The 25,027-nt window shown below is 38.0% G+C and overlaps 1 protein-coding gene across 1 annotated transcript in view; it reads right to left on the bottom strand.

Moving 5' to 3' along the window:
• Nucleotides 1-25,027, bottom strand: part of LOC106877512 (MAM and LDL-receptor class A domain-containing protein 1) — a 143,535-nt gene that overhangs the window by 87,638 nt on the left and 30,870 nt on the right. The window contains exons 6-10 of the mRNA XM_089349699.1: nt 20,074-20,311; nt 12,442-12,536; nt 10,330-10,449; nt 7,041-7,397; nt 3,910-4,068 (exon numbers count right to left, since the gene is read on the bottom strand). Coding sequence (XP_089205825.1) covers nt 3,910-4,068; nt 7,041-7,397; nt 10,330-10,449; nt 12,442-12,536; nt 20,074-20,311 — 969 coding nt within the window. The remainder of the gene's footprint in view (nt 1-3,909; nt 4,069-7,040; nt 7,398-10,329; nt 10,450-12,441; nt 12,537-20,073; nt 20,312-25,027) is intronic.

The raw sequence follows: 25,027 nt of genomic DNA on the forward strand, positions 1-25,027 counted from the left end.
AGGCATTGATCTTGGGCTGCTATGATAAACCCCTCTGTTTTTGATTTCAAGCCAGAGGCCATTAACCATTGGTGGGTAAGGGCTTTGTCAATATCTGCATTATTCGCTCTCTTTGGGTATTTGCCATTGAGAGGTTTTCCATGCCATTTTTCAGTCATAATAGCTAAGGCAGCAATTTTAGCACGGATTTTCAAGCGCTTAGCTTTTTCTGCAGGTGTTTCTAGTTCGTCTAATTCTTGAATTTGTTGCAATTGGAATTCACTTAGATATTCCTTTGCCTGTTTTGTTACTGAGTAGGATGCTTTCTTGCTTTCATATTTTAAGACAAGTTTTAGCATCCAGTCCTCAGAGTTTTTCAGATAGGTGTCTAGGCCAATTGTGGCTACCTTCATTGATAATGCCAGCTGTAAAAGTCCTCGGCCTCCTTCTTTTCTTGGCAGATAAAGACGTTCTATATTTGCCTTAGGGTGGTGCATTCTATGCATTGTCAACAGTTTTCGTATTTTTCTGTCAACATTACATATTTCAGTAATTGACCAGTTAACGATGTTGAAACTGTAAGTCACGACTGGTATGGCTAGAGCATTGATCGCTTCGATCCTGTTTCTCGCGTTCAGCTCTGTCTTCAGTATTGCTCTCACCCTGCGATAACATTCTCTTCTGATCCTTTCCCTCATCACTGAGTGCTTGATATTGTCCCCTTCAATTACCCCTAGGTATTTGTAGCTCTCCGCTGGTTCTAACTCTTTTATGACATTTTGCTGGTCAAGGTTCACATTAGATGTATTTGTCATTTTTCCTTTGATAAAGGTAGCTTTTGCACATTTATCAAGGCCAAATTGCATCCTGATGTCATCACTGAATTGTTTAACAATCGCTAGTAGGCCTTTGAGTTGTTGGTCATTTTTTGCAAAGAGCTTTAAATCATCCATGTAAATGAGATGATTTATATTTTTATCAAATATTTTATAACCATACTGTGCATCATTGAGCAATTTTGAGAGCGGTATTAGGGCTAGACAGAAGAGGAGTGGTGATAGTGAGTCACCCTGGAAAATGCCACATGAAATTCTTACATCTCCAGCATTTAGAGATTCATTGTCATTGTTCAACATCAGTGTGGTTCTCCATGATCTCATACTTACAGATAAAAAGTTTCGCAGAGTAGGAGCTATTTTATACATTTCCAGACATTTCCTAATCCAGCTATGTGGTAGGCTATCAAAGGCCTTTTTATAGTCTATCCAGGCTATTGACAAGTTTTTGTGTCGCTTGTGACAATCTTCTAAGATCATCTTATTGATAAGTAGCTGATCTTTACAACCATAAGATCCACGTTTACATCCCTTTTGCTCATTAGGGAATATGCTACTTTCTATTAAAAAACTATGTGTGTACTCGGTTAGGACAGATGTTAGCGTCTTATACATTGTTGTTAAGCAGGTTATGGGGCGATAATTTTTTGGTTCGTTCGTTTCCTCATTTTTTGGAAGCAGGAATGTTAAACCATTAACTAGCCAAGAGGTCATCAAACTAGGATTTTGCAAAACATCGTTGTAAAGTTTTGTTAGCAGTTCATGGCTTTCTGGGAAGGCATTCAACCAGAAGTTAGGAATTTTATCCTTTCCTGGAGACTTCCATTTGCTTGACCTCCTGAGAGCAGATCTTATATCTTCTACCTTGACCCCCTCCCACTTTTGCTCCTCTAAGGAGTCTAGGTCTGTAGATATTCTATCAATCCAAGGGGCCTTTTCATTGTGTGTTTTATCTTCTGCCCAGATTTTATTCCAAAATTCTTGCACTTCTTCTTTTGATGGGACAGACTTTATTGTTACTGGTGTTTTCCCTATCTTCCTGTAGAAATTTTTGGGGTTATTTTTAAACATGTTATTATCTCGGAAGAATCTAACACGCTTTTCATACCTTGCTATGCGGGCAGCTTTAGCACATACCTTTTGCTTGATGGTTTCTATGGTGGCATCAATGTCAACTATGGTTTTCATATTATATTTTTTCTTTAGTTTATGGGTCTTTGTAGGTTTGATACTCTTGTCAAATTTAAGGTTTTTCAAACATTCTATGTCAGATCTAAGCAGCTTAATTTGGTGTTGAATGAGTTCTTGCCAAGAAGGCTTTTTGTGGGAGTGTTGTCTTTTTCTAATCTTTTCACCACATAGAATCGTTGAGATTCTTGCGGATGCATAGTACAGGTGGTTGAGATCTGTAATATCAACATCATTAGCTGAAATTATATCCTTAAGTGCAAGGCGGATTTTACCAATTATTTTCAGGTTTTGGTTAGAATTGCGAATTTTGGGGAGAGTGTCGCGTTCATTCATACTAGTTTCTTTAATTTTCAGCCATTCAATCATGATTTGATTTTTTAGACCATGTAGTTCTGTTGCGTCGATTTCTGTATGACTTCCTTCATCTATTTGATTTTCACCTGCATTAGTGTTTATGGTTGGTTCAGAGAGTATTTCACTTTGCCTATCAGTTACCTTAACTCTTTCAATCATTACTGTATTTTCATCAGCCTTGGGCTGGTTTATAATTATTTCCTCTGTACTATCTTCTTTAGCTGCAGTTTCATTCTTTTTATCCTTTACTGCTTGCTTAATTTGGTCAATCTCTACTTCAGTTAGTAATTTTTTTTTCATAATGTTTCTTCTGACGTTGGCAAGTTTGTTACTGTCTATGTAGGGTCTTACTTCAAGGTGTTTCTGTCTCCAGTTTAAGTAGGTTTGTACAGTATTAGATTTATCTGTAGGGGAATATATGGCATGGTAGAAGGCTGTAAGAACTTCTTTATTATCTTCCCTAGACCATTTTTCATTCTTTTTCTTTTGGTTATTTGATGACGAGCATGGATGGCCATCTGTTGGAATATTCCGGTTGTGGGGTACTTCCAGCTCCTGTGTGTCGGGAAGATTTGAACCAGTAGCAGATTTCTCGTCTCGGATCTGGTTCATTATCCGAGTAAGTGATCCTTTATAATGCGGTCTATGACCATTCCGGTTTATATTTTGTTTTATTAACAGTGAGGCATAACAAGCTTCGACGTTGACGCTTATTATTATTATTATTATTATTATTATTATTATTATTATTATTATTATTATCATTATTATCATTATTATTATTATTATTGTACTTCATAGAGCTCCCATTCTTACTTGCTCTGGTTGAGTTTGTGATAGTGGACAGCAACCTGTTGTTAGTGGTGTCACGGGGTCTTTTTCACAAATTACATGCTTTAATACTTGGATGTTAACCTCTCGTGGAAGGCACTCACATCCAAGCACCAGTCTCAAAATCCTAGCTGTCCTCAAAAGGGTAGTCTTTGGGCCTGCTATGCCGTAAGGCGGTGAGCTGGCATAATCAGTAGCACGTCAAGCAAAACCCTTAGCGTCATTTCGCTCGTCTTTACTTTCTGAGTTCAGATTCCACCAAGGTCCACTTTACTGTTCATCCTTTTCGGATCCATGAAATAAGTACAATTTGAGTACTGGGCTCTATGTAATCAACTAGCCCCCTTCCCCAAAATTTCAGGTCTTGTGCTTATAGAAGAAAGGTTTATTACGGTACTTAGATTATAATTAACTAGACCTTCATGGTGAAATAACTAAATGAAGGCTCTCTGGTTCTAAGTTATACTTCTAAGTGAAATCAAGCACAGTGCACATAGAATTTTAAATAAGCTCACTGGTTATATTGATGAACAATTATTTTTTTCATAGGTTGGTGATCATACATGTAGAGACAAAATGTCTTCGCCAGGCAAATTGTATTCCTTCATGTAAATGCTTATCGTACTGATTTATACAGGAACAAATTTCATTAAAAATACTTTGGGATATAATGTTATGTATAAATAAAAGAAAACAACATAAAGTATAAACAACTTACCATTTTTATCATTTGAATGATCAGTGCTAGGTCCTGTATAACGGGAAGAAGTACTTCCAAAATTTCTTCTCCATGTGTATTCATTAGGGTTTATACAGTCAATTGTGTAATTACAGAAATTTGGGTTATCAAAGGTGCACACGCGGCTTGTTATTCCAACTAAAACATAAAATGATAGCAATTTATAACAATGGTAAAAAGTTACAAATTCATAAAAAGAGAGTTATAGATTTACGCATCATTTCCAGTGTATGACCAGAACTTGACCCCAAAAAGAGAAAAATATTCTTTCAGGGGTAAGTTGATGTGAAATAGGAGAAACTGCGTTATAATCTCTTGTGATACTGTTTCCACAATCTGAAATAATAAATATTTTTGACATAGAGACAGTCACAGATTTGGGAATTTAAATTGATTCAAATGATTGAAAGGACATATTGTTTCGAACATATGGAGGCTGAAAATCAGGGTCTGTTTTAGCCGGATCCGGAAAAAAAAATAAAAGGATGTAGCTAAGATTTTTTACATTATTTATTGAGTTTCGCGTGGCTTTATCCATTAAAACTGTCAATTTTTCTTTGGTATATGACACATATGTATACTAAAGCACATTAAGAATATAAATTTTAAAACGGGGATTAAAATATGGATTAAGCGGAACAAAGTAGAAGAAGAGCCAAAAATAAAGAAAAACAAAAACAAAAAAGAAAGAAAGAAAGAAAAATTCAATTGAATATCAGGAGCTCCAATTGGTCATACACCACAAGGTTCAACGGACCAGCACATTGGCGGCATTACCCGGGCGATGGCATGGCATAGACATTGGGAGAGCCAAGCACGCTCACAGGCATCACATGACACCTCGATGATGACAAGCCGCCAATGCTGACAATAACTTTATCGTTACGGCCCATCCTCCAAAGGTCCCAAACGCCAGAGGCTGGAAAAATAGTTCACTAACATGTCCTGATATTTAAGGATTGTGTTCCGTTTCACTATGGAAGCAGTGACTCTCCTATATACCGCAGCATCCAGGATGTGGGAGGGAACAAAAGAGTCATCGACTATGGCGTCTTAGATGAGGCACTTACCTCTTACCAAGAGACAAATGGTAAGACCATTTGCTCTCTCCCCATCACTTCTGGATAAACCCACTGGCTCCAGAGATGAGGGGATATTAACCCGGGCCAGGGCCCACTTAATGATTAAATTTCGCTCGGTGTGACGAGTGAAACGATCAGCATTTAGGCGTCAAGAGAGACCGTGAAGACCTGTCGGGTAGAGGGACCCACTGCTGCGATATCTCAGTCCCCTACAGTCATCCGATCCCATTCTGAGTACAGTGGAGAAGCGAAGCTCATCTAGATTGAGTAGACCACCAATGTTGGTCACAGGTGGGGCATCAATCCAGTCCCCCGAGAATTTTGCACAAGCAGAAAATAGGTGACACCTTGAAATTTGATCAAATTGATCATAGAGAGGATTGAAAGTAACACCTGAATGTAGATTGTCCCATACTCTCTGCATATGTATCAGGAACTGACAAACCCAGCTCTCTCCACTGTAACAGAGCTTCATTCATCTCCTGTTGAAACTAGTCCATGTTGGAAAGAAGAGGATGTTGCCTACCAAAAGGGAGAAAAAGCGTGAATAGAAGAAAGAGAAGGGTTTGGGCAAGGCAAACTGATCGTGTTCCTCTGGAGAGGGTCTGACATTGACCAAGTATTCGGGTTTCCAGAGAATTAGGTCGTCAAAGCATTAGAAGGAATTTGTAAGATGAACTAACTCTGAAAAATACAATAACTTAGGAATTGACATGTAATTCCTAAGTATAAAAATCTTCGTGGAGCTCAGTTTTCAAAACATTTTTTAAAAGTTGCTCAAGGTTAGCCATCTTGGATTGAAATATGGATTTGAAAGCTCGGTCAATAAGTGGGGTTCCAAGAGAGCACCGCGCTGATGAAGGAGAAACCGTAATAGAGGGAAAGGAACCTGAAAATAGGTTAACAGTTTGCCGATGTAAAGCTGTGCGATCAAGGATCCGGAGCTCGCATTTGGAACTGTTAACGATAGGGCTTCTAAAACTAAGTTCCTTAATCATCATCCTCGCAGTTGCAAGGACCTTATCAGGATTCCCCCTCCACTCTAAACAAGCATCATCAAGAAACCAAGCATTAAAGTCCAGGTTAGCTCCTATCTTGGTAATATCATTAATACCCAGTGCAAATAGAGTAGGTCCAAATGGATCACCATGTTGGAATCCAGAGGAAGATGGGATGAGGTGGTCACCAAAGGAGATGTAGAGGGCTCCCGATAAGTTTACTAACCCAGATAATAGACTGTGGGGCATTCTCCCTTACTGCACGGAGAATGACATCCTGACTGATGGAATTGAAGGTATCCCTTAAATGTTGCTCAGTGTGCCAAATGACTTTGTTCTGTGCCCTACTAATTCTGCTGAATCTCAACCGACACAGATAAAATAACAATAGAATTAAATGAGCATTGAAAAGTGTTTGTAGGTATCCTTTCTCGCTACTTTTACGATATATTCCAATTAAATGATATAATTCAGACTATTTAAAAATACAAAAATTGCATAACATACCTAATAACACAGATTAATTACATATGAGAGGTGTTTGTGTCAAGTATTGCTCGAAAACAAGTTAACGAACTAAAACCCGTTAGTGAGAACACGAAGATCTGAATAAATCTCATTCAGCTCGTCAAGTTTGTCAATTTGTATCCATCTGAAAACTTGGATTAAAGCGGGCATAGCAATGAGGAGTTTGTGAATGGTAACGAACAGACGATAAAACATATGATTTCTGGATGAACCGAATGATTAATCAGACAATCAATACCAATCATTTAGTAAATGAAAAGATTAGTTGAGTGTTAATTAGAAAATAATAAACAACTACTGCATGGGTTTTTATTAGCACAAATAACTCCCCCAAGATACAACAAGGTATACTTTGTTTTAGGAAAATTAAATGAACAAAATTTATTAAAATATACGAAATGTTTTTTCACATAAAATATATAACACAGATCTAAAATACTTAGAAAATGTATTTCAAAAGTTATTCAGTACATGTAATGATACAAAATAGAAATCTACTTACTTTGACAGGAACCTTTGGAAATGACAATATCATCAAGTGCCATTCCACCAGACCATTTCCTTCCTGACATACCATAGAACACGATTCTTCCCTTTTTACTAGTAGGCAGCTCCATGCAACCATATTGCCACAGAGATCCATGGTCTTCAGAATCTTGCCAAAAGTATGATGCATCAGTATGCCATGAATTTTGATCTTCATCTTCCACAAATCGTAATTGTAGTTCTCCAGGACTACTACCTTTCATATAGTAATAAAACGTGACCTTGGTTTTTGTCGGTGGAAGATCAAGTAAAGGTGATATTAAACTGGCTCTGATTGTGCTATAGTAATACCCTTTAAATACCTGGTAGTATCCTACAAAACAAACAGAAGAGTTAAGAGTATGAATGAAGCTTACTTCTAAAACTATGTAAGCAATTCTTCCGACCTGCTGCCCATGTACGTAAGTAGAAACGAATATACTTTGGCCATATTTATCATCATTGATTCAACAGTCTTCAGTAGTGCTTGGTACTACTCTGTAAAGTTGTTAGTAAGAGAGACTATATTGGCATGAAACAAGGAAAAGGCTACCGATTCAGAAATATTCAGAATGGATTGCATTGAGAAACACTTGTCCAAGAATTCACCAATGATCATTCGTCAATCTGATGATACAATGAGAGAAAGGTTATTCCAAATTCATGAAAATGTGGTATAATTTCATGAAAATATTTATCAAATATCAAATATACTTTTATTGATACTATGTTGTCTAGTTTGTGCAACATAGATCAGGTTTATATTCAGTAGTAAACATGGATGCTCCTACTTTAAGAAGCATTATGTGGTGGTGGTGGTGGTGGTCGTCGTCGTCGTTGTCGCCATCGTCGTTCTCGTCGTCATCATCATCATCATCATCAGCAGCAGCAGCAACATCATCATCATCATCATCATCATCATCATCATCATTTTAAGGCCATCCTCCATGCTGGCATAGGTTGGACAGTTTGGCAGGAGCTGATAAGCTTCAGGGCTACGTCAGGCTTCAGCCGTCTGTTTTGGTAAGGTCTCTACGGTTGAATCTCCTTTCTAATGCCAAATGGTGGTTACGAGAATTCCACTAGTCTGCTTGAAGTGGGTTTGATGAGGAACAAATAAGACATGCTAAAATTAAGAGGTGAAAATCTTGCAGACTGTGATAAATGAAGAAGTCTGTAAATTTTAATGGATCGAAGTCTTGCATGAATTGTGATTGTTTAATACTTGTGTACATTATTTGATAAATACAAACTCTTCCTAACATTGTATATAATTTTCTTTATCTATATTACTATTGTGTAACTCGGTGTGAATTAATTTGGATTTTGGAAAGCATGAGCTTTTCTTTACAAGGGCTATCAAGAGACGTGTCTAAGAGAATGGCTTTGGTCACCTAGTCACCTACTCAGCTCCCTAGATAGATAAGGTATATTTGCCGTCATTGGATAATTAGAATAAAACATGCTACTCCATCCACTCTTCTCTCTCATCTACATATCAGTAACCATGATCCCCATTTCACTGGTTCAATGTCACCTTTAAATTGTTCAGATTTGAAGTATCATAGGGCCTGTGTGGTGATGGTAGTTGTTGGCAATAAGTTAAGCAGATGTGGTCGATGAAAACAGTAACAGTAGTACCAATAATTGTTGGAGCCCTGGGAATAGTGAGCAAAAATCTTGAGAACTACGTGAAACAAATAGGGGCTGCAATAAGGGTGGTGCACTTGCAGAAAACAGTACAACTTGGAACCGCTCGAATACTTGGAAGGTGCTCGAAAAATAAGAGGTGTTACCTTAGTTCACTGGTAATGAACAGCTGAGACTGTAGCACATCTCCAGCGTTAGAAGCTGTGCAAAGGCAAGAAGAAGAAGAAGAAGAAGAAGAAGAAGAAGAAGAAGAAGAAGAAGAAGAAGAAGAAGAAGAAGAAGAAGAAGAAGAAGAAGAAGAAGAAGAAGAAGAAGAAGAAGAAATATATTCACAGACACGACAGAGCTGGGACCTATATACACTGGAAGCTATGCCAACACTGGAATAACAACAGAAAAAAAGATGATATAAGCACACGCCAGAAAAAGTCACAGAAAATGAGAAAGCAACCATACTCTGGGATATGCCAATACACACAGATAGAGAAATTAAGGCCAATAGGCCAGATATAGTTGTCAGAGGTCATGAAAAAAATATGCTTTCTAATTGATGTATGAATACCAGCAGATGACAACGTTTCCCTAAAAGAAATGGAGAAACTTTCAAAATACAAAGACCGGGAAATAGAGGTAACCTGAGAAACCAGCCACGATGACTGTAAGTTGATAATGATTAGGAAGATAGATTTTCCAGAGCTGCTACTATAAATCAGATGCAAGACTGGACATTGGGCTTATATAATCTCTGGATGAGCAGACATCATAGATGTGGTACTTCACAGGGTAGAAAGAAGACATCTTAGAATGATTGGCATGATTTGTTTAGAAGCATTCATAAACTTTGAAGAGTGCCAGCAGCCTGCCACAGTGCTCGATTGCTCTGTTTTCAATGTCATTGTGTACTGCCATGAACACGTCACGTGTTGCGTTATGTTTCAAAATTGCACGTGATGCTAATTTCAACTCAACTTAGTGGTCATCAATATGAATTTTAAATAATACTATTGCCAATGACTTTAACATAGGATAACATCCTGGAATTGGTTGCATCAGCAAAGACCACTACTTCTATACTTTTATTACTATTACACAATTCCAACACTAATGTGATGCTCTAGGAAACAAACTATGAAAAAACATCTAATGAAGAATGTGAGTAGTTGAGGATGTTCTTACTATTGACTATTCATATCTATTTAGCGTATATGAAGTTATGATTCTCTTGTAATCTGCCAGATATCACATCGTTAGTATACCAGTGTTTGCACCGAGTACGTACTACACTATTCCTTAACTACTTCCTTTATCCAGATAGGTTATTTCCCTTGGGTAATACAAACGAATGGAACAAACTTACAGTTATAATTATTCTGATTATCAAGACGGGTACATTATTTATCGACTTTACACGATCGACAAATTTGATCTTGGTGAGATTTGAATTTCATACTCAGAGAATCGCAAAATTACCGGTATTTGGAAAAGAGTTCTGCCAGAATATGTAAACGATTTCTTGTAGATATGGAAATAGAAGTTCCTGTAATTCTTTAATAGTAATTCAAATTTTGAATACGATTTCTACTTGAAATAATGATAAAGAAAAGAGAGTTAATTACCAGAACCTGAACGGTCACTTAGTTCAGACAACCTGCTCGTTCTCCAGCCGTACCTTGAATATTTAGAATCAATATCATAATTGCAAGTGTCTTCACGAAAATTACAGGAAGCATTCCAGACTGAAATTAATGGAAAATGTGTGATTTAAGTAGTTAAAACAATTATCTCTGAGCAGTTACTCAGAAAATCAATGTATTTGATGACCAAAGTTACATTCTAAAATCAATTTCTTTACAATTCTTTCACCATGGACCACAACTTTCAGGCAATATATCCACAAGTTTGTTAGAATGATTGACCTGTTTACTTACTAGATATATTCTTGGTTCACAATATATGATGATCAGTGATGTGGACCTAATTGTAGAGATCACTGCCAGTTGCTGTTTTTAGTGTTTACCCACTTAACAAATTGATTTATATTCACACTTAACCCTCTAGCATTCAAATTATTCTATCAAAAATAATGTTTAATCAATTACATTGTTTTGAATTAAACATGGATTATCTCATAGCTTTGAGATTTTAATGAGATAACTTAATTTATGGAAAGATATTGTAGGATTATATTGTATTTTGGGAATTATGTTGTAGGGTTGGCTTTCAAACTGGCCAGTTTGAACATGAAACATGTAGAATATTTTGGCCGGATATGGCCGGTTAACCATTACGAATTTGAATATGGTATAATCAAAATCCGGTGTCTCACACCTTTTTGTGCTTATTATGCTCCTTGCTCAGTTTATTTTAAAGCTATTATTATTTGTTTTCCTAGAACCACCAACAAACCTTTCAACCTGTGAGCAAAATATCATTTTGACAGACTCGTATCGCTTTCAATATTTCTCAAATTTACATATTTTAGAATACAGATATTTGATTGGGGACCTCCTGTAAACAACTCTAGAGATAAAAATGAAATTTAGTTTTTGCATTCATTTAGATACATATCTGAACATCCATCAATCTACACACAGATGCAGTTGAAAACATCACATACACAAGTGTATGTGTAAATCTTTCTTTATTATGCATATGTTCATTTGAAAATCTAGACAAGAGCTAGTTAGTAATCAAGCAAGAATATGCATCGGATTCAAATAACAATAAGTGGCACTACATCGGTTGATCTGATCAACGGAACAACCTGCTTGTGAAATTAACGTGCAAGTGGCTGAGCACTCCACAGACACGCATACCTTTAACGTATTTCTCAAGCAAATTCTGCGTGACACAGAATGTGACAAGGCCGGCCCTTCGAATTACAGGTAAAACTCAATTTTGCCAGCTGAGTAAACTGGAGCAACATAAAAAAATATCTTGATCAAGAACAAAACGCCCTGCCGGGAATCGAACTCATGACCTTTCGATTATGAGCCGATCATCCCGACCACTAAGCTATGTGCCTTCATCAAACATCAACAGGCAGAGTAAAATACTGACTATTTGGAATGTTTGGTATATTTAACACTATTTCATAGTAACACATTTTTATTGCTGAATGCAAGAACATTTATTGTGGAAACTGAATTTCCAAGCTGTTTTCACACTGAGCAAGAGTGTAATAAGTACAACGTTTTATATATACATTCTATTGTATTATGTTGTTTCTGATGTCTCACCCAAGGTGCATGCTGACCAGACATATATGGTCGCAATCATTTCAATCATATCTATCCAGTATATCAGGTGTTTGCCAGGCTTCACTTATCCAATGTGTACTTTTCCTTCTCAAGATATTAGGACAGTATTTGATGGTGAAGAGTCAATTGTCTACAGTAGACTCAGTTACTAGGGAGAGGACCTCTCGTATGATGCACTTGTATCTAGTATTGAACGAGCAAACCTAGAATAGACTTCTTTAAGCAAACCATAGGTGAATTTCGGGTTTAAGCAGAAGCAGAGACACTCCATATTTTGCAAACATCATTATATGAGACACAAATGCATGTCAGTAGGATATTTAAAAATTGGAAACATATTTAAAAGAAGATGAAGAATATTTTTCAAATTTTCTTTTAATGCTTCTGGTGTTCATATACATAATAGTTAAAGCTAATTATCAATAGTAGCATTGTTGGTAACATGTAATAATATATTTATTCTCTTACATGAACAGTTGTTTGTTGACATGGTCAGATCATCAATAGCTATATCACTCATGTAACCAGATCCTTGAACAGCTTCGAATATGATTTGCAGATTTCTTCAAATAAACATTTAAAAAGAAAATAGAAACGTTTTAATAGGTAGGAAAAGTTATGAAAGTTTACATAAGGTCAAAGAAAATATCTAAAGTCATCGACTTTTTATGATTGGCTTAAAATATCTTCAAATCCTAACCAGCATGACTTATATATGCTGCTGTGTTCGTAATTGTGTAAGGTAATTTTTTCTGCCCTGGGCAGAGGACCCGAAGATTTTGAGGATGGGGCCAGTCAATTAGATTGACACCAGTACGCAACTAGTACTTAATTTATCGACCCTGAAAAGATGAAAAGTAAAGTCGACTTCTGCAAAATTTGAACTCAGAGCGTAGAGACAGATGAAATGCAAGCAACAGGAGTTCCACCGTGGATTTTTATTGCGGGTTAGTAGAGACCATGTCTGAAGGCGCCTTGGGGGAGACCCTGAGCTACGATGGAAATCGGTTAACGTTCGGGCCAGGGTATCTGGATAATTACCAGAAATCCTTAGCTTGGCAGTGCTTCCGTGCGGCGTTACCGGTTCGTGATAAGCTATCAACGCACAGAAGTGCCGTCTCGCCGACATGCCCGAGATGTGGGAAAGACAGGGAAACCGTCTTGCACGCATTCGTGGAGTGTCCGGAATTATCGGGACTGATAGTTTTGTCGAACAACTGTTGTCAGTGATGGGAAGAGTTCAGCTATCGGCTGAGTCTATCATCGAGATTGTGCCACCTCCTTCCCTTAACATGGAAAGGAAGGCTTGTTTTTTCTGCATAGTAGCCATACTGAAAGAAACGGTATGGAAGACGCGTGTGAAAGGCATAGTGACAGGTACCTTTGTCTCTGGCCAGGGGTTGATCAACTTCTTTATAACTAAAGAAGTTGACCATCTCAGTAGTAAGATCAGGCTGGAGAAGAGGTGTCTGTCACGAGATATATTTGTGAAAAGATGGATGCCTATGGCGAGCAAGCAGAGAGTGACCGACACGAGGTAGGTGGGGTCGTTGGTAAGAGTAAAGGTTCTACCCGGATGGATGGGTTCCTTTCCTTCCTTTAAAAATTATTACTAGTATAATAATTATTGTGTAACTATATGTAGATTTTTAGATTTTCATTCACCAAACATTGAATTTTTATTCGTATTAGAAGCTACTTCACACTATGCTTGTATGTCCTTGTTTGTTCACTCTTTGTAACGCCTTCATGGCGAAGTTTATTGAAATAAAGTAGCTTGCTTATCAACCACATGGTTCCGGATTCAATACCACAGCGTAGCACCTTGGTCAAGTTTTTGTACTATGCCCTCGGGTCGACCAATGCTTGTGAGTGGATTTGACAGACGAAAACTGAAAGAAGCCCGTCGTGTGTGTGTGTGTGTTTGTGTGTCTGTTTGTCCTCTCACCATGGTTTGACAACCGATAGTGGTGTGTTTACCTCCCCCGTAACTTAGCGGTTCGGCCAAAAAATTGATAGAATAAATACCAGGCTTGCAAAGAATAAGTCAAGGGGTCGCTTTTTCAATTAAAGGCGGTGCTCAAGCATGGCTGCAGCCAAATGACTGAATCAAATAAAGCAGTAAAAGAGTAAACACACATACACACACACACACACACATACATATATATATATATATATATATATATATATATATATATATATATATATATATATATATATATATATATATATATATACCTATATACATACTTACACACTCTCACACACACACACACACACACACACACACACACACACACACATATAAATAAGTAAGTAAGGTGAGGGCTGGCAACAAGTACAGTGAAGAATTCCGGGTAGAGGTAGGGGTCCACCAGGGTTCAGTCTTCAACCTCCTCCTATTTATCATTGTCCTCCAAGCAATAACAGAGGAATTCAAGACAGGATGCCCCTGGGAGCTCCTCTATACTGATGACCTTGCTCTAATTGCTAAGTCACTATCAGAACTAGAGGAGAAGTTTCAGGCGTGGAAGCAAGGATTAGAATCAAAGGGTCTTAGAGTCAACCTAGCTAAAACCAAAGTCCTAATAAGTAGGAAGGCAGACAAACAACAAACCCCTTCAGGTTGATGACCCTGCTCGATCTGTAGAAAAGTCATAGGTAGAAACTCTATAAGATGTACCCAGTGTAAGTTATGGACACATAAGAGGCGCAGCAATATCAAAGGAAGGGTTGTATGTGGCAGTTGCTCAGGAGCAATAAACACTGAAAATGTGCAGCGAATAACTTCTGCCACATCCCAGGGAGAAAAAACTAGAAGTAGTTGACAGCTCCCGTTGCCTGGGTGACGAAGTTTGTAGCGGGGCTGGGTGCTCTGAAAATGTAGATGCTAGAATGAGAATAGCCTGGGCAAAGTTCAAAGAGCTCCTACTTATGCTGGTGAGAAAGGGCCTCTCGCTCAGTGTAAAAGGTAGACTGTATGACGCATGTGTACGAACAGCCATGCTACATGGCAGTGAAATATGGGCCGTGGCGGCTGAGGACATGCATAAGCTTGCAAGGAACGAAGCCAGTATGCTCCGCTGGATGTGTAATGTCAGTGTGCATACTCGACAGTATAAGTACCTTGAGAGAAAAGTTGGATTTAAGAAGCATCAGATGTAGTGTACAAGAGAGACGACTGCGCTGGTATGGTCATGTGGTGCGAATGGATAAGCATAGCTGTTTGAAAAAGTGCTACACGCTAGCGGTTGATGGAAACTGTGGAAGAGGTAGACCCAGGAAGACCTGGGATGAGGTAGTGAAGCACGACCTTCGAACATTAGGCTTCACCGAGGCAAGGACTAGGGACCGAGACCTTTGGAAATATTCTGTGCTTGAGAAGACCCAGCGAACCAAGTGAGACCATAACCCGTGGCCTATGCCAGTGGTGTAATCAGCCCACTTATGCGTACCTTTCTTTCATTGGACACTAAACTCTGCTTGCGAAGACCTGTTGAGGCAAGTGAAATCGAAATCAAATTTGATGACAGCACCGCATGATTGACATCCGTGCTAGTGGAGCGCTAAGAGCATCGTCCGAGCGTGATCGTTGCCAGGGCCGTTGACTGGCCCCGTGCCGTTGGGGTGGTTGGCGTTAGGAAGGGCACCCAGCTGTAGAAACTCTGCCAGATCAGATTGGAGCCTGGTGCAGCCATCTGGCTCACCAGTACCCAGTCAAACCGTCCAACCCATGCAAGCATGGTAAGCGGACGTTAAACGATGATGATGATGATGGTGGTGAATCTATTAAAAGTGAAACTATATAAAAGTGATAACTTACTCCGTCGACGGTTTCACTTTTATTTTTGCAGTTTTCAGACGTAATACGAACTAGTGCCAATGTTGCATTGTTTTAATCCCCCCACCCCCCCAAAAAATTACATTTTCACACTCCTGTGGTTTCATAGTAGTACCATGTAAAATTTGATTTGATTTGGTTGGACCTTTTGAGAATGCATTGGGAACTGAGATACAAAGGATTTTTTTGTATAGAGAGATAGATAACACTAGGCCAGAAAGATTTTGTTACAGAAGACCAAAAAGGTGTTCTTAGCTAATTTCTGTATGCTGATTTCAAATCTGTGATTAGATTTTTTGTATAGATTTTTGTATAAAATTGAAATCACAAAAATTTTCTAGAAGTTTTCCTACGTCCAGTTTTTAGTTTTAATCGGCTTAATCGGCTTTTGATCAATAAAATTTATCCGGAGATGGCAGAAGGTCCAACGGTCATTTCTACGTGATAGACAAATAGAGCAGTTGTTCAAGCTCTTTGCTTGTAAACAAGTAAGAAGCTGTGATAACTTATTTTGTATTACGGTGTGTATTTATTTGTATTTTGTACATCATAATTATTACTTTCTACGTTTTGTTTTTTCAGATATTGTATGGTAATTAAAATGCAATCAAATAGACGTGGTTCTGTAAGTCACCCAGACAACCTCTACGATATCTGTGGACAATATACACCTAAGCCATAACGTAGAAACATAACAACAAAGATTGAACTTGCCTACAGGTATTATTTTGTCTGTAAATTAGGAGAGCCAGGGAGGGACTGGGCACCACATATTTTCTGTACACATTGCAATGGAATGTTAACAGATTGGATGAATGATAAAAGGAAAGCTATGCCATTCTCAATCCTCATGGTTTAGGGTGAGCTGAAAAATCACTTCAATGGTTATTATCTTTATTTGAGAAAAATTGCTGGTTTCACAAAGAATAGCAAATATTATGAATCAGCAATAAAATCAGTACCACGCGATGAAGCAAATCCACCACCAGTTCCACCAGCAACGACAATAAACAGCAGTTCATCCTAAGATTCTGCTTGTGATGTAGGAATAGGTAAAGATGGCGTATATGTTCCAGATGCAACTAGTTCCCCACGTTTATTAAATCAATCAGAATTAAATGATGTAGTGAGCGATTTGAAATTACCAAAACTAAAAGGCAGAGTGGCTTGGTTCTAGACTTCAAGAATGGCATTTCTCTCCAGCCAAACATCAAAGTTTTCCCATTTCCACCATTAAAACTTGCAGTTTTTAAAACTTTACTTACAGGCGGAAAACATTTGTTTCTGTCACGATATCAGTGGCTTGATGGAAAGGATTGTCCTTCGCTATAATCCAAAAGAATGGAAACTGTTCATTGACTCTAGTAAAGCTAGCCTTAAAGCTGTATTACTGCACAACAGTAAGGAAAAACCTTTCATACCTGTAGCACATGCCACTGGCCTTAGCAAGACTTACGAAAAATCGGAACTGCTGTTAAGACAAATCAAGTATAAGGACCACATACGGAATATTTGTGGCGATCTTAAAGTTGTATCATTACTTCTTGAGTTACAGTTGGGCTACACAAAACATATGTGTAATATTTAGAGGATAAATTCAAAGGAACATAGACAAATGTTAGGATAGAAGCTGGAGTTTTCACTGGACAACAGATGTGCAGTGTCACCCACGATTCATCGTTTCCATCTAATCTTAATGAGAATGACCTAGGAGCATTTACATCTTTTGTTCAAGTTGTTAAAAATTTCCTTGGAAACCACAAAGCTGAAAACCGCTGGGAGAAGCACGATTGATGCTATATTCCTGGTAAGGCAACTGCAGAAGTATTTAGGTAAAAATATACCTCAATACTTGGTTTTTTGTTGACATCCAGAAAGCCGTTGACAGGGTCACCTGTTCCCTTCTAGTGGTCAATGCAGAAGCTAGGGATGACCTTGTTTTTATAGCTGAATCACTACCTGACCTAGAGAAGGAATTCAGGCGTGGAAAGAAAGCCTGTAATCTAAGGGTTTTAGAGTTAATTTAGTTAAGACCAAAGTCCTAATAAGTAGGAAAACAGACAAAGCATAATCCCTTCTGAGAGATAGCCCTGCTTGATGTATAAGAAGTGTGTTGGTAGAAACTCCATACGTCGTACATAGTGTAAGCCTTGGACACATAACAGGTGTAGCGGTAACAAATTAGAGGTACAATAAGTACTAAAAATGTGCACAAAATAGACTTCCTCAAATGCTTGTGGGTGGGAATCCTTAGAAGTAGTAGGTAGTTTCTGTTACCTAGGTGACCAAGTTAGCAGTGGAAGAGGAAGCTCTAAAAGTGTAGCTACGAGAATAAGAACGGGCTTAGCAAATTTCAGAGAGCTTCTCTTTCCGAAACTAAGGGCCTCTTCCTCAGAATGAAAAGCAGATTTATGAAGCCTCTGTACGTACAGCTATGCTACAGAGAAGTGGGTTATGACTACTGAAGACTTGCGAAGACTTGAAAGAAATGAAGTTAACATGCTCTGCTGGATGGGTAATGCCAGTGTGCATGCATGACAGAGTGTAAATGATTTAAGAGGAAAACTGGGTATAAGAAGCATCAGATATGTGCAAGAGAGAAGACTGCGCACGTTTGGTCATTTGATGCATATGGATGAGGACAGCTTCGTAAAGAAGTGCCAAGCTCTAATTAGGGGTGGGACCTACGGAAGGGGTAGACCCAGGAAGGCATTGGGCGAAACGGTGAGAAAGGATCTTCAAACACTGGACCTCGCTGAGGAAATGACAAGAGATCAGGATTTGAGACAATTTGCTGTACTTGAGAAGATGCATCAAGTTAAGTAAAATCGCGGTCAACCATACATACAGGTATGTCCTTTGTAGTTATCGGTGCCACATAAAATACACTCGTGCTGGTGCCACTTGAAATGCACTCGTACTAGTGCCACGTGAAATGCATTCATGTCAGTGCTGCGAAAACGCACCTATGCCAGTGGCAGTATAAAAAACACCCAGCAACACTCTTGTAAAGTTGCTGGCGTAAGTAAAGGCACCCAACCATAGAAACTATGCCTAAACCGAGAATTGTAGTCTGGACAGCTCCAAGATGGTGAACTCCTGTCAAACTGAACAACCCATTTTAATATAGAAAATGGACGTTGAACAGTGACGACGACGACGATGATGATGATGATGATGATGATGATGATGACGACGACGACGACGCCGACGACGACGACGAAAGTAGAAATCAACATTGGCTTATGGCACCATTATCATATTTTATAAAAAGAGAGAACTGTTTATAATTGTAAGGATACGAGCTTCTTATGATTAACAGTGTGAACGACCAGTGCTGACATTGGACTTTCCGTGGTGCCTCAGCTCGTGAAAGATCATTGAAAAGATTTCATTACTAAAACTTGAAAATTATAGATACTAAAATTATCAAGTTTTAGAATAATATTTACATTTAATTATTTCTGTCATGAGTGGAAGTTACTGCGAAATACTCAAGCAGACGATGCAAGTTTTAAATGGTCACTTGGGCTGCCAAAAATATCAGCAAAACCCCCTTTTAATCCTATGCCATTCTCTTAGAAAGGACAGGGTAGACGATTATTTCTTTTATATTATTTAAATTATTTACATTTGACGGATATATTATTTCTTTGACGTTAGCAGTTTTGTGAATGACAGCTAAGGCGAAAAAACCTTATTATTGCATTGATGTTTTTTGTGTCTAGCGAATAGGTAGAGAGAATATTTGATAAGCCATTGGATAAATTCTGTTTATCGTTTAAAAGATTCTATCCAGGATGTTTGTATACGGAAATATAATATACTATACTAATATACTATACTAATGAAAGTTGTTTTGGTAATTTATAAAGAACCATCAACTGTTCAAAAGCTTATTTGCAAGTCTGGTCAGCTGTCTAAAGTTGAAATATTTGGAATATTTTCTAACCCTGAAGATGGAAAATGAAATCTAAACTTTTCAGTCCCTCATAGACAAATGAGATTGTTTCAGAATATGTTGAAGTGAGACATGTTTAGATCAGTGACTGCGGTAAGAGAAATGTTATCGGAAGTTCGTGCAAATGAACTATTCTATGCTAATGAACTATCGTGCAAATGAACTATTCTATGCTAATTAGATGGAATGCTAGAAGTGAGCAGTTAAACTAAGACGGATTATCTGATTAGACAGACCAACAGAAAATAAATAGTGAGCATTTAAAATGAAATTAAAACCAAGAAATTTTTCTTACCTATATTTATTTGTCAGAGGGATACATGCATACTTCCATTTATTACCTTGATTGCCTGATAAAGTTTTCATTAGAGTTTGTCTTGATTTACTTTTACTATAAATATTTAGTTTCCCCATTTCTCTTCCAGACATGTAATAGTAGAAACTAAGACTGTTAGCCGCAATAGTAAAGGTTTTTGTTTTCAAATACGTTTTTTGACCAGGAAAGCCCACTGCAGAGGCAAACATATATTTCCCTGTAAAATAAAAATTATAACATTAAAAATATAAATAACATATGTATGACAAATAACAAATATACATTTCTTTTATTCTTGTCAATATATTTACCAAAGTAAACCTTATCAACAAATAATTTCCTATTGGTTTTATTCAGATGGACCCACAAATAAAATTATTAAGTTACATCATATGTTTAGATTTTAGTACTTCCACTACAGTCATTTGTAAATGTAATGCTAATATCATTCATTCACAAAATCAATTTTAATCTTTTATTCATTTCCCTTTCTGGTAGCAGGGTTGTATAGTTGTTTCCCTTTTTCTTTCATATTTCTCGTGAGAAATAAAGGCAATTAATGTTCAACGTAAAATACGAAATGAAAGTTAAAATTTATTTAAAATAAGCGTACGATAAACGGTAGTGTTCGTGTACATCACGTTATTGAAAACTGAAGGAAGACTTATACAAAGAATGTATTATTATGGTGCCTTAAATTAGCTAATGATAAAAAAATGGGTAAAATCACACACATCGCTTCGGTCATGAATGACCCTGGGATTGCATCTAAAAAGTTCCCCTTCGAAGCACAAGTCCGAACAAGGTGGTTTATGAAAGACCAACAGTCATCCGTGCATTCAGGCTTCACGCACGCCGCCAATGTTATCCAAGGGAAAGACAAAGGCTGATACAGCTTGGCACCAGTGACGTCGCAACTCATTTCTACAGCTGAGTGAACTGGAGCAATGTGAAATAAAAGGTTTTACTCAAAAACACATCACACAGCCCGGTCAGGGAATCGAACTCACTACCCCATGATTATGTGCCTGACACTCTAACTACTGAGCCATGCGTCTCCACTTTTAACTAATAATGGAAATATTGATTTCAGATTTTAGTAAAAAATCAGCAATTTCGGGGAGGGGATTACCTCAGCCCCACTATTCGATTGGTCGTTACTTTATGGACTCCGAGAGGATGAAAGGCAAATTCGACCTTGGTGGAATTTAAACTCAGACCGTAAAGACAGACGAAATGCCGCTAAGTATTTTTCCCAGCGTGCTAACGATTCTGCCAGTTAACCGCCTTAACTAATGATAGAAATATTATTATCCATGTAACTATACTGATACACAAATTTCAATGCTTGCGATGAGGGGACAAATAGTTGACTTGTGTATAAATTAAAACACTTTATTTAACTGAAATTTACTTTATCACATTATGTTTGGCATGGAACAGTAATTGCCTCTACTTCTGAGAACTTAGGGAAATAAATAAGTTATGTTTAGATTATTTAATAATTATATATATATAATTAGTGCCTTAGTGATTAGGATTAGTGTTATATATGTGGTTAAGTGGTTAGGGTATTCGGCTCTCGATCGGGATCTATTTTAAAACGGGGGCCACAGTATTTTCTTAACGAAACACTTTCAAACTTGGAACACTGGTAGAATGTGTCATATAAAACATCTTTTTCTCTTAGTCTTCTTTAAAAAAAAAGAAATCCCTAAGTTATTCCATGTTAAAGTTGTCGTATTTCTGTAATTTCAACCAATCACTGACGTCCATTCAGCCGATATACATTAAGTGCCGACTACATAAACAAACGATTCTGAAACAATTCTATCGGTGATAAAATTATTATTTCCTTGTCAAAAAATGGCTGAAGCATATTGGCAGTAGCAGATAAACCTTTCTATTATAGGCTAACCCTAACCCTAACCCTAACCCTAACCCTAACCCTAACCCTACGGTTAGGGTTAGGGTAAAACAGCAAATTTAAAATGAAAAAAGCAAATAAAACGAAGCTATGGAGATTAAATACGCTTTACACCGCTTAATCAGCCAAAGGTGTCAATGTAAACAACTGAATACTTGTCAGTGATTGGTTGAAATTATCGAAATAAGACAATGTTTTACATGAAATAAATTCGAATACAAAAATATTTTTCTGTTCTATAACACAAAATAGATAAGTATACGAAGTTTGAAAGTCTTTCGGTACCAAAAACACTACGTAAAACGTTAATGAAAACGGTGGCCCCCGTTTTAAAATAGATCCCTCGATCGTAAAGTCATGAGTTCAGTTCCCGGCAACGCGTTGTGCCCCTGAGCAAAATACTTTATTTCACGTTGTTCTAGTTCACTCAACTGAAAAAAAAATGAGTAGTTCCTGTATTTCTAAGGGCCAGCCTTGTCACACTTTGTGTCATGCTGAATCTCCCTGATTACTACGTTGAGAGTAGTGTATGCGGAGTGCTCAGCCACGTGCACATTAATTTCACGAACAGGCTGTTCCGTTGACGTCGTGATTATCCAGAAGTGATGGGAAGAGACCAGGCGGTTTTACCCTTTGCCCCTCATCCGGTTTGTCACAATCTGTGACTCCTTTTCTCCCTCCCACACCCCTGATGCTGCAATAAAAGGCAGGATCACTGATTCCATAACCGAACAGAACAAAATCCTTAATTACCGGAGCTTATGAGTGAACTAATATCGTCCAACCTGTGATGTTTGAGACGTTTGGAAGGGCTGAGCTGCTAACAACAAAGTTCTTGTCATCTTTGGCTGTTCACCTTACCGAGGTGTCACGTGATGCCTGTGAGTGTGCCTGGCTGTTCCAACGTCTCAGTTTCGCCATTGTTCGCAGTAATGCCGCGAGCATGTTGGCTTGCTTTAGTAGGTCCCATTGAACCTTGTGATGTGCGACAAGTTGAAGCAGTTAGTGTTGAATTCATGCTGTTCCTTTTCCTTTGTTGTTTTCTTCCTTTTCCCCTTCTTTTTTCTCTTCTGTTTCCTTTCTTTGCTCATGTTTGTGCTGTCTTCGTTTCTGGATTTCTATTTTAATGTGGTTTTGTATTATATATATGTATGATATACGTATTATATATGTAATTACAAAATCGTCTAAACTAAGTTACGCTATTACTGAAAGAAAGAAAGAAAGAAAGAAAGAAAGAAAGAAAGAAAGAAAGAAAGAAAGAAAGAAAGAAACGGACAAAAACAGCAAATGACACAATGTGAATGATACAACAACAATATTAACGAGTTGAAAAGAATTTATTTCTTACATTGTTATCAAACTAGCGGGACCTGTGAATATTTCACAGAATTAAAGCTAAACTTATTGAGTTATTTATGAAAACTTTATCCAAAAAGCTGAAAATGTAGCCTGTGTTGAGTCTTTATGGAAAAATAATCACTCATCTGCTACTCGTTGAAATAAATTGGAACACGATGATTACTTAATGCACTTTATATATACACTTAACATACTTTCTGCACAATTTTATAGATTTAATATGCAGTACTCGTAAAATAAATATTCACTCCTATTTTTCCATTTTTCTCATAAACAAACAAAAAAAATATCCCGTACATATGATACAACCTTTGTTTAAATAACATATATCTGCCACGTAAATAAGCGAGAATATTTCACGGAATTGTACTTAAGCGCATGCGTTAACTGATAGGTGATATAGAAAAAACGTAGTTTAATTTTAAAAAATACACTTTTCACCATCCAGTTACCACCGCCTCCATCTCGACTACCACTACCATCATCATCTCTCTCTCCCCCTCTCTCTCTCTCTCCATCTCTCTCTCCCTCTCTCTCTCCCTCTCTCTTTCTCCCACTCTCTCTCTCCCTCTCTCTTTCTCCCACTCTCTCTCCCTCTCTCTCTCCCTCTCTCTTTTCCCCTCTCTCTCCTTTCCTTCTCTCCCCTCCCCCTCCCCCTCCCCCTCCCCCTCCCCCTCCCCCTACTCCTCTATCTCCCTACCCCTCTCTCTCTGTCCTTCTTTAACCTCATCATCAGAACATCACCACTCACATCACGTACCTCGCATCATGGATGCTTCTCTCTTCCTATTTTTCTCTCGCCGTCTGTTTTCTTTCCCCCCCCTCTCTCTCTCTCTCTCTTCCTCCCTCTTCCAGTCTCACTCTTCGCCTTATCCTCTTTGTCTCGCTCCTTTCCTTTCTCCACTCTTTCCTTTCAACTAATCACGTGAAAGCGTTACAATTATATTCCCTCTATCTCACGTCATGGACGCTTCTCCCTCCCTCTTTTTCCCTCTCCCTATTTTCTTTCGCCCTCTTTTTCTCTAATCACGTCAAAGCGTTACCAACGGGCTAAGTAACGCAATGACAAGCAGAATCATTTTAAAATATGAACTGTATGCTATACCTGATCATATGCTAAAATAATTCCACTGCACTCTGTCGTTCCTCATTTATCGAATCACTAAATTACAGGCATCTAAACACAGCAACACCGGTTGTTAAGATGTTGTGGAGGACAAACACACACCCAAACACAACACACACACACACACACATACACACACACACACACACACACACACACACACACACACACACACACACACACACACACACATATATATACACATACACGACATGCTTCTTTCAGTTTCCGTCTACCAAATGCACTCACAAGGCTTTGGTTAGTCTGAGGCTATAGTAAAAGGCATTTTTCAAAGGTACCATGTATGGGAATGAACCCAGAATCATGCGATTTGGCAGCGAATCGTTTGCCACACACCCATGCCTGCGTCTATGGACATCGACCTAAAATAGAATAATCTGATTTTGACCTTATTTTGATGCTGCAGCCATTGATATTTCTACTTGTTTCTTCATCTCTAATGAGCCAGCCTTTAGTTGCTCTTGTCGTTAATCCTCATACCTGCCCTTATACCCTAA

This window comes from Octopus bimaculoides, chromosome 3 (genome assembly GCF_046866305.1).
Source record: "Octopus bimaculoides isolate indiv1 chromosome 3, ASM4686630v1, whole genome shotgun sequence".
In the NCBI taxonomy this organism is placed as follows: domain Eukaryota; kingdom Metazoa; phylum Mollusca; class Cephalopoda; order Octopoda; family Octopodidae; genus Octopus; species Octopus bimaculoides.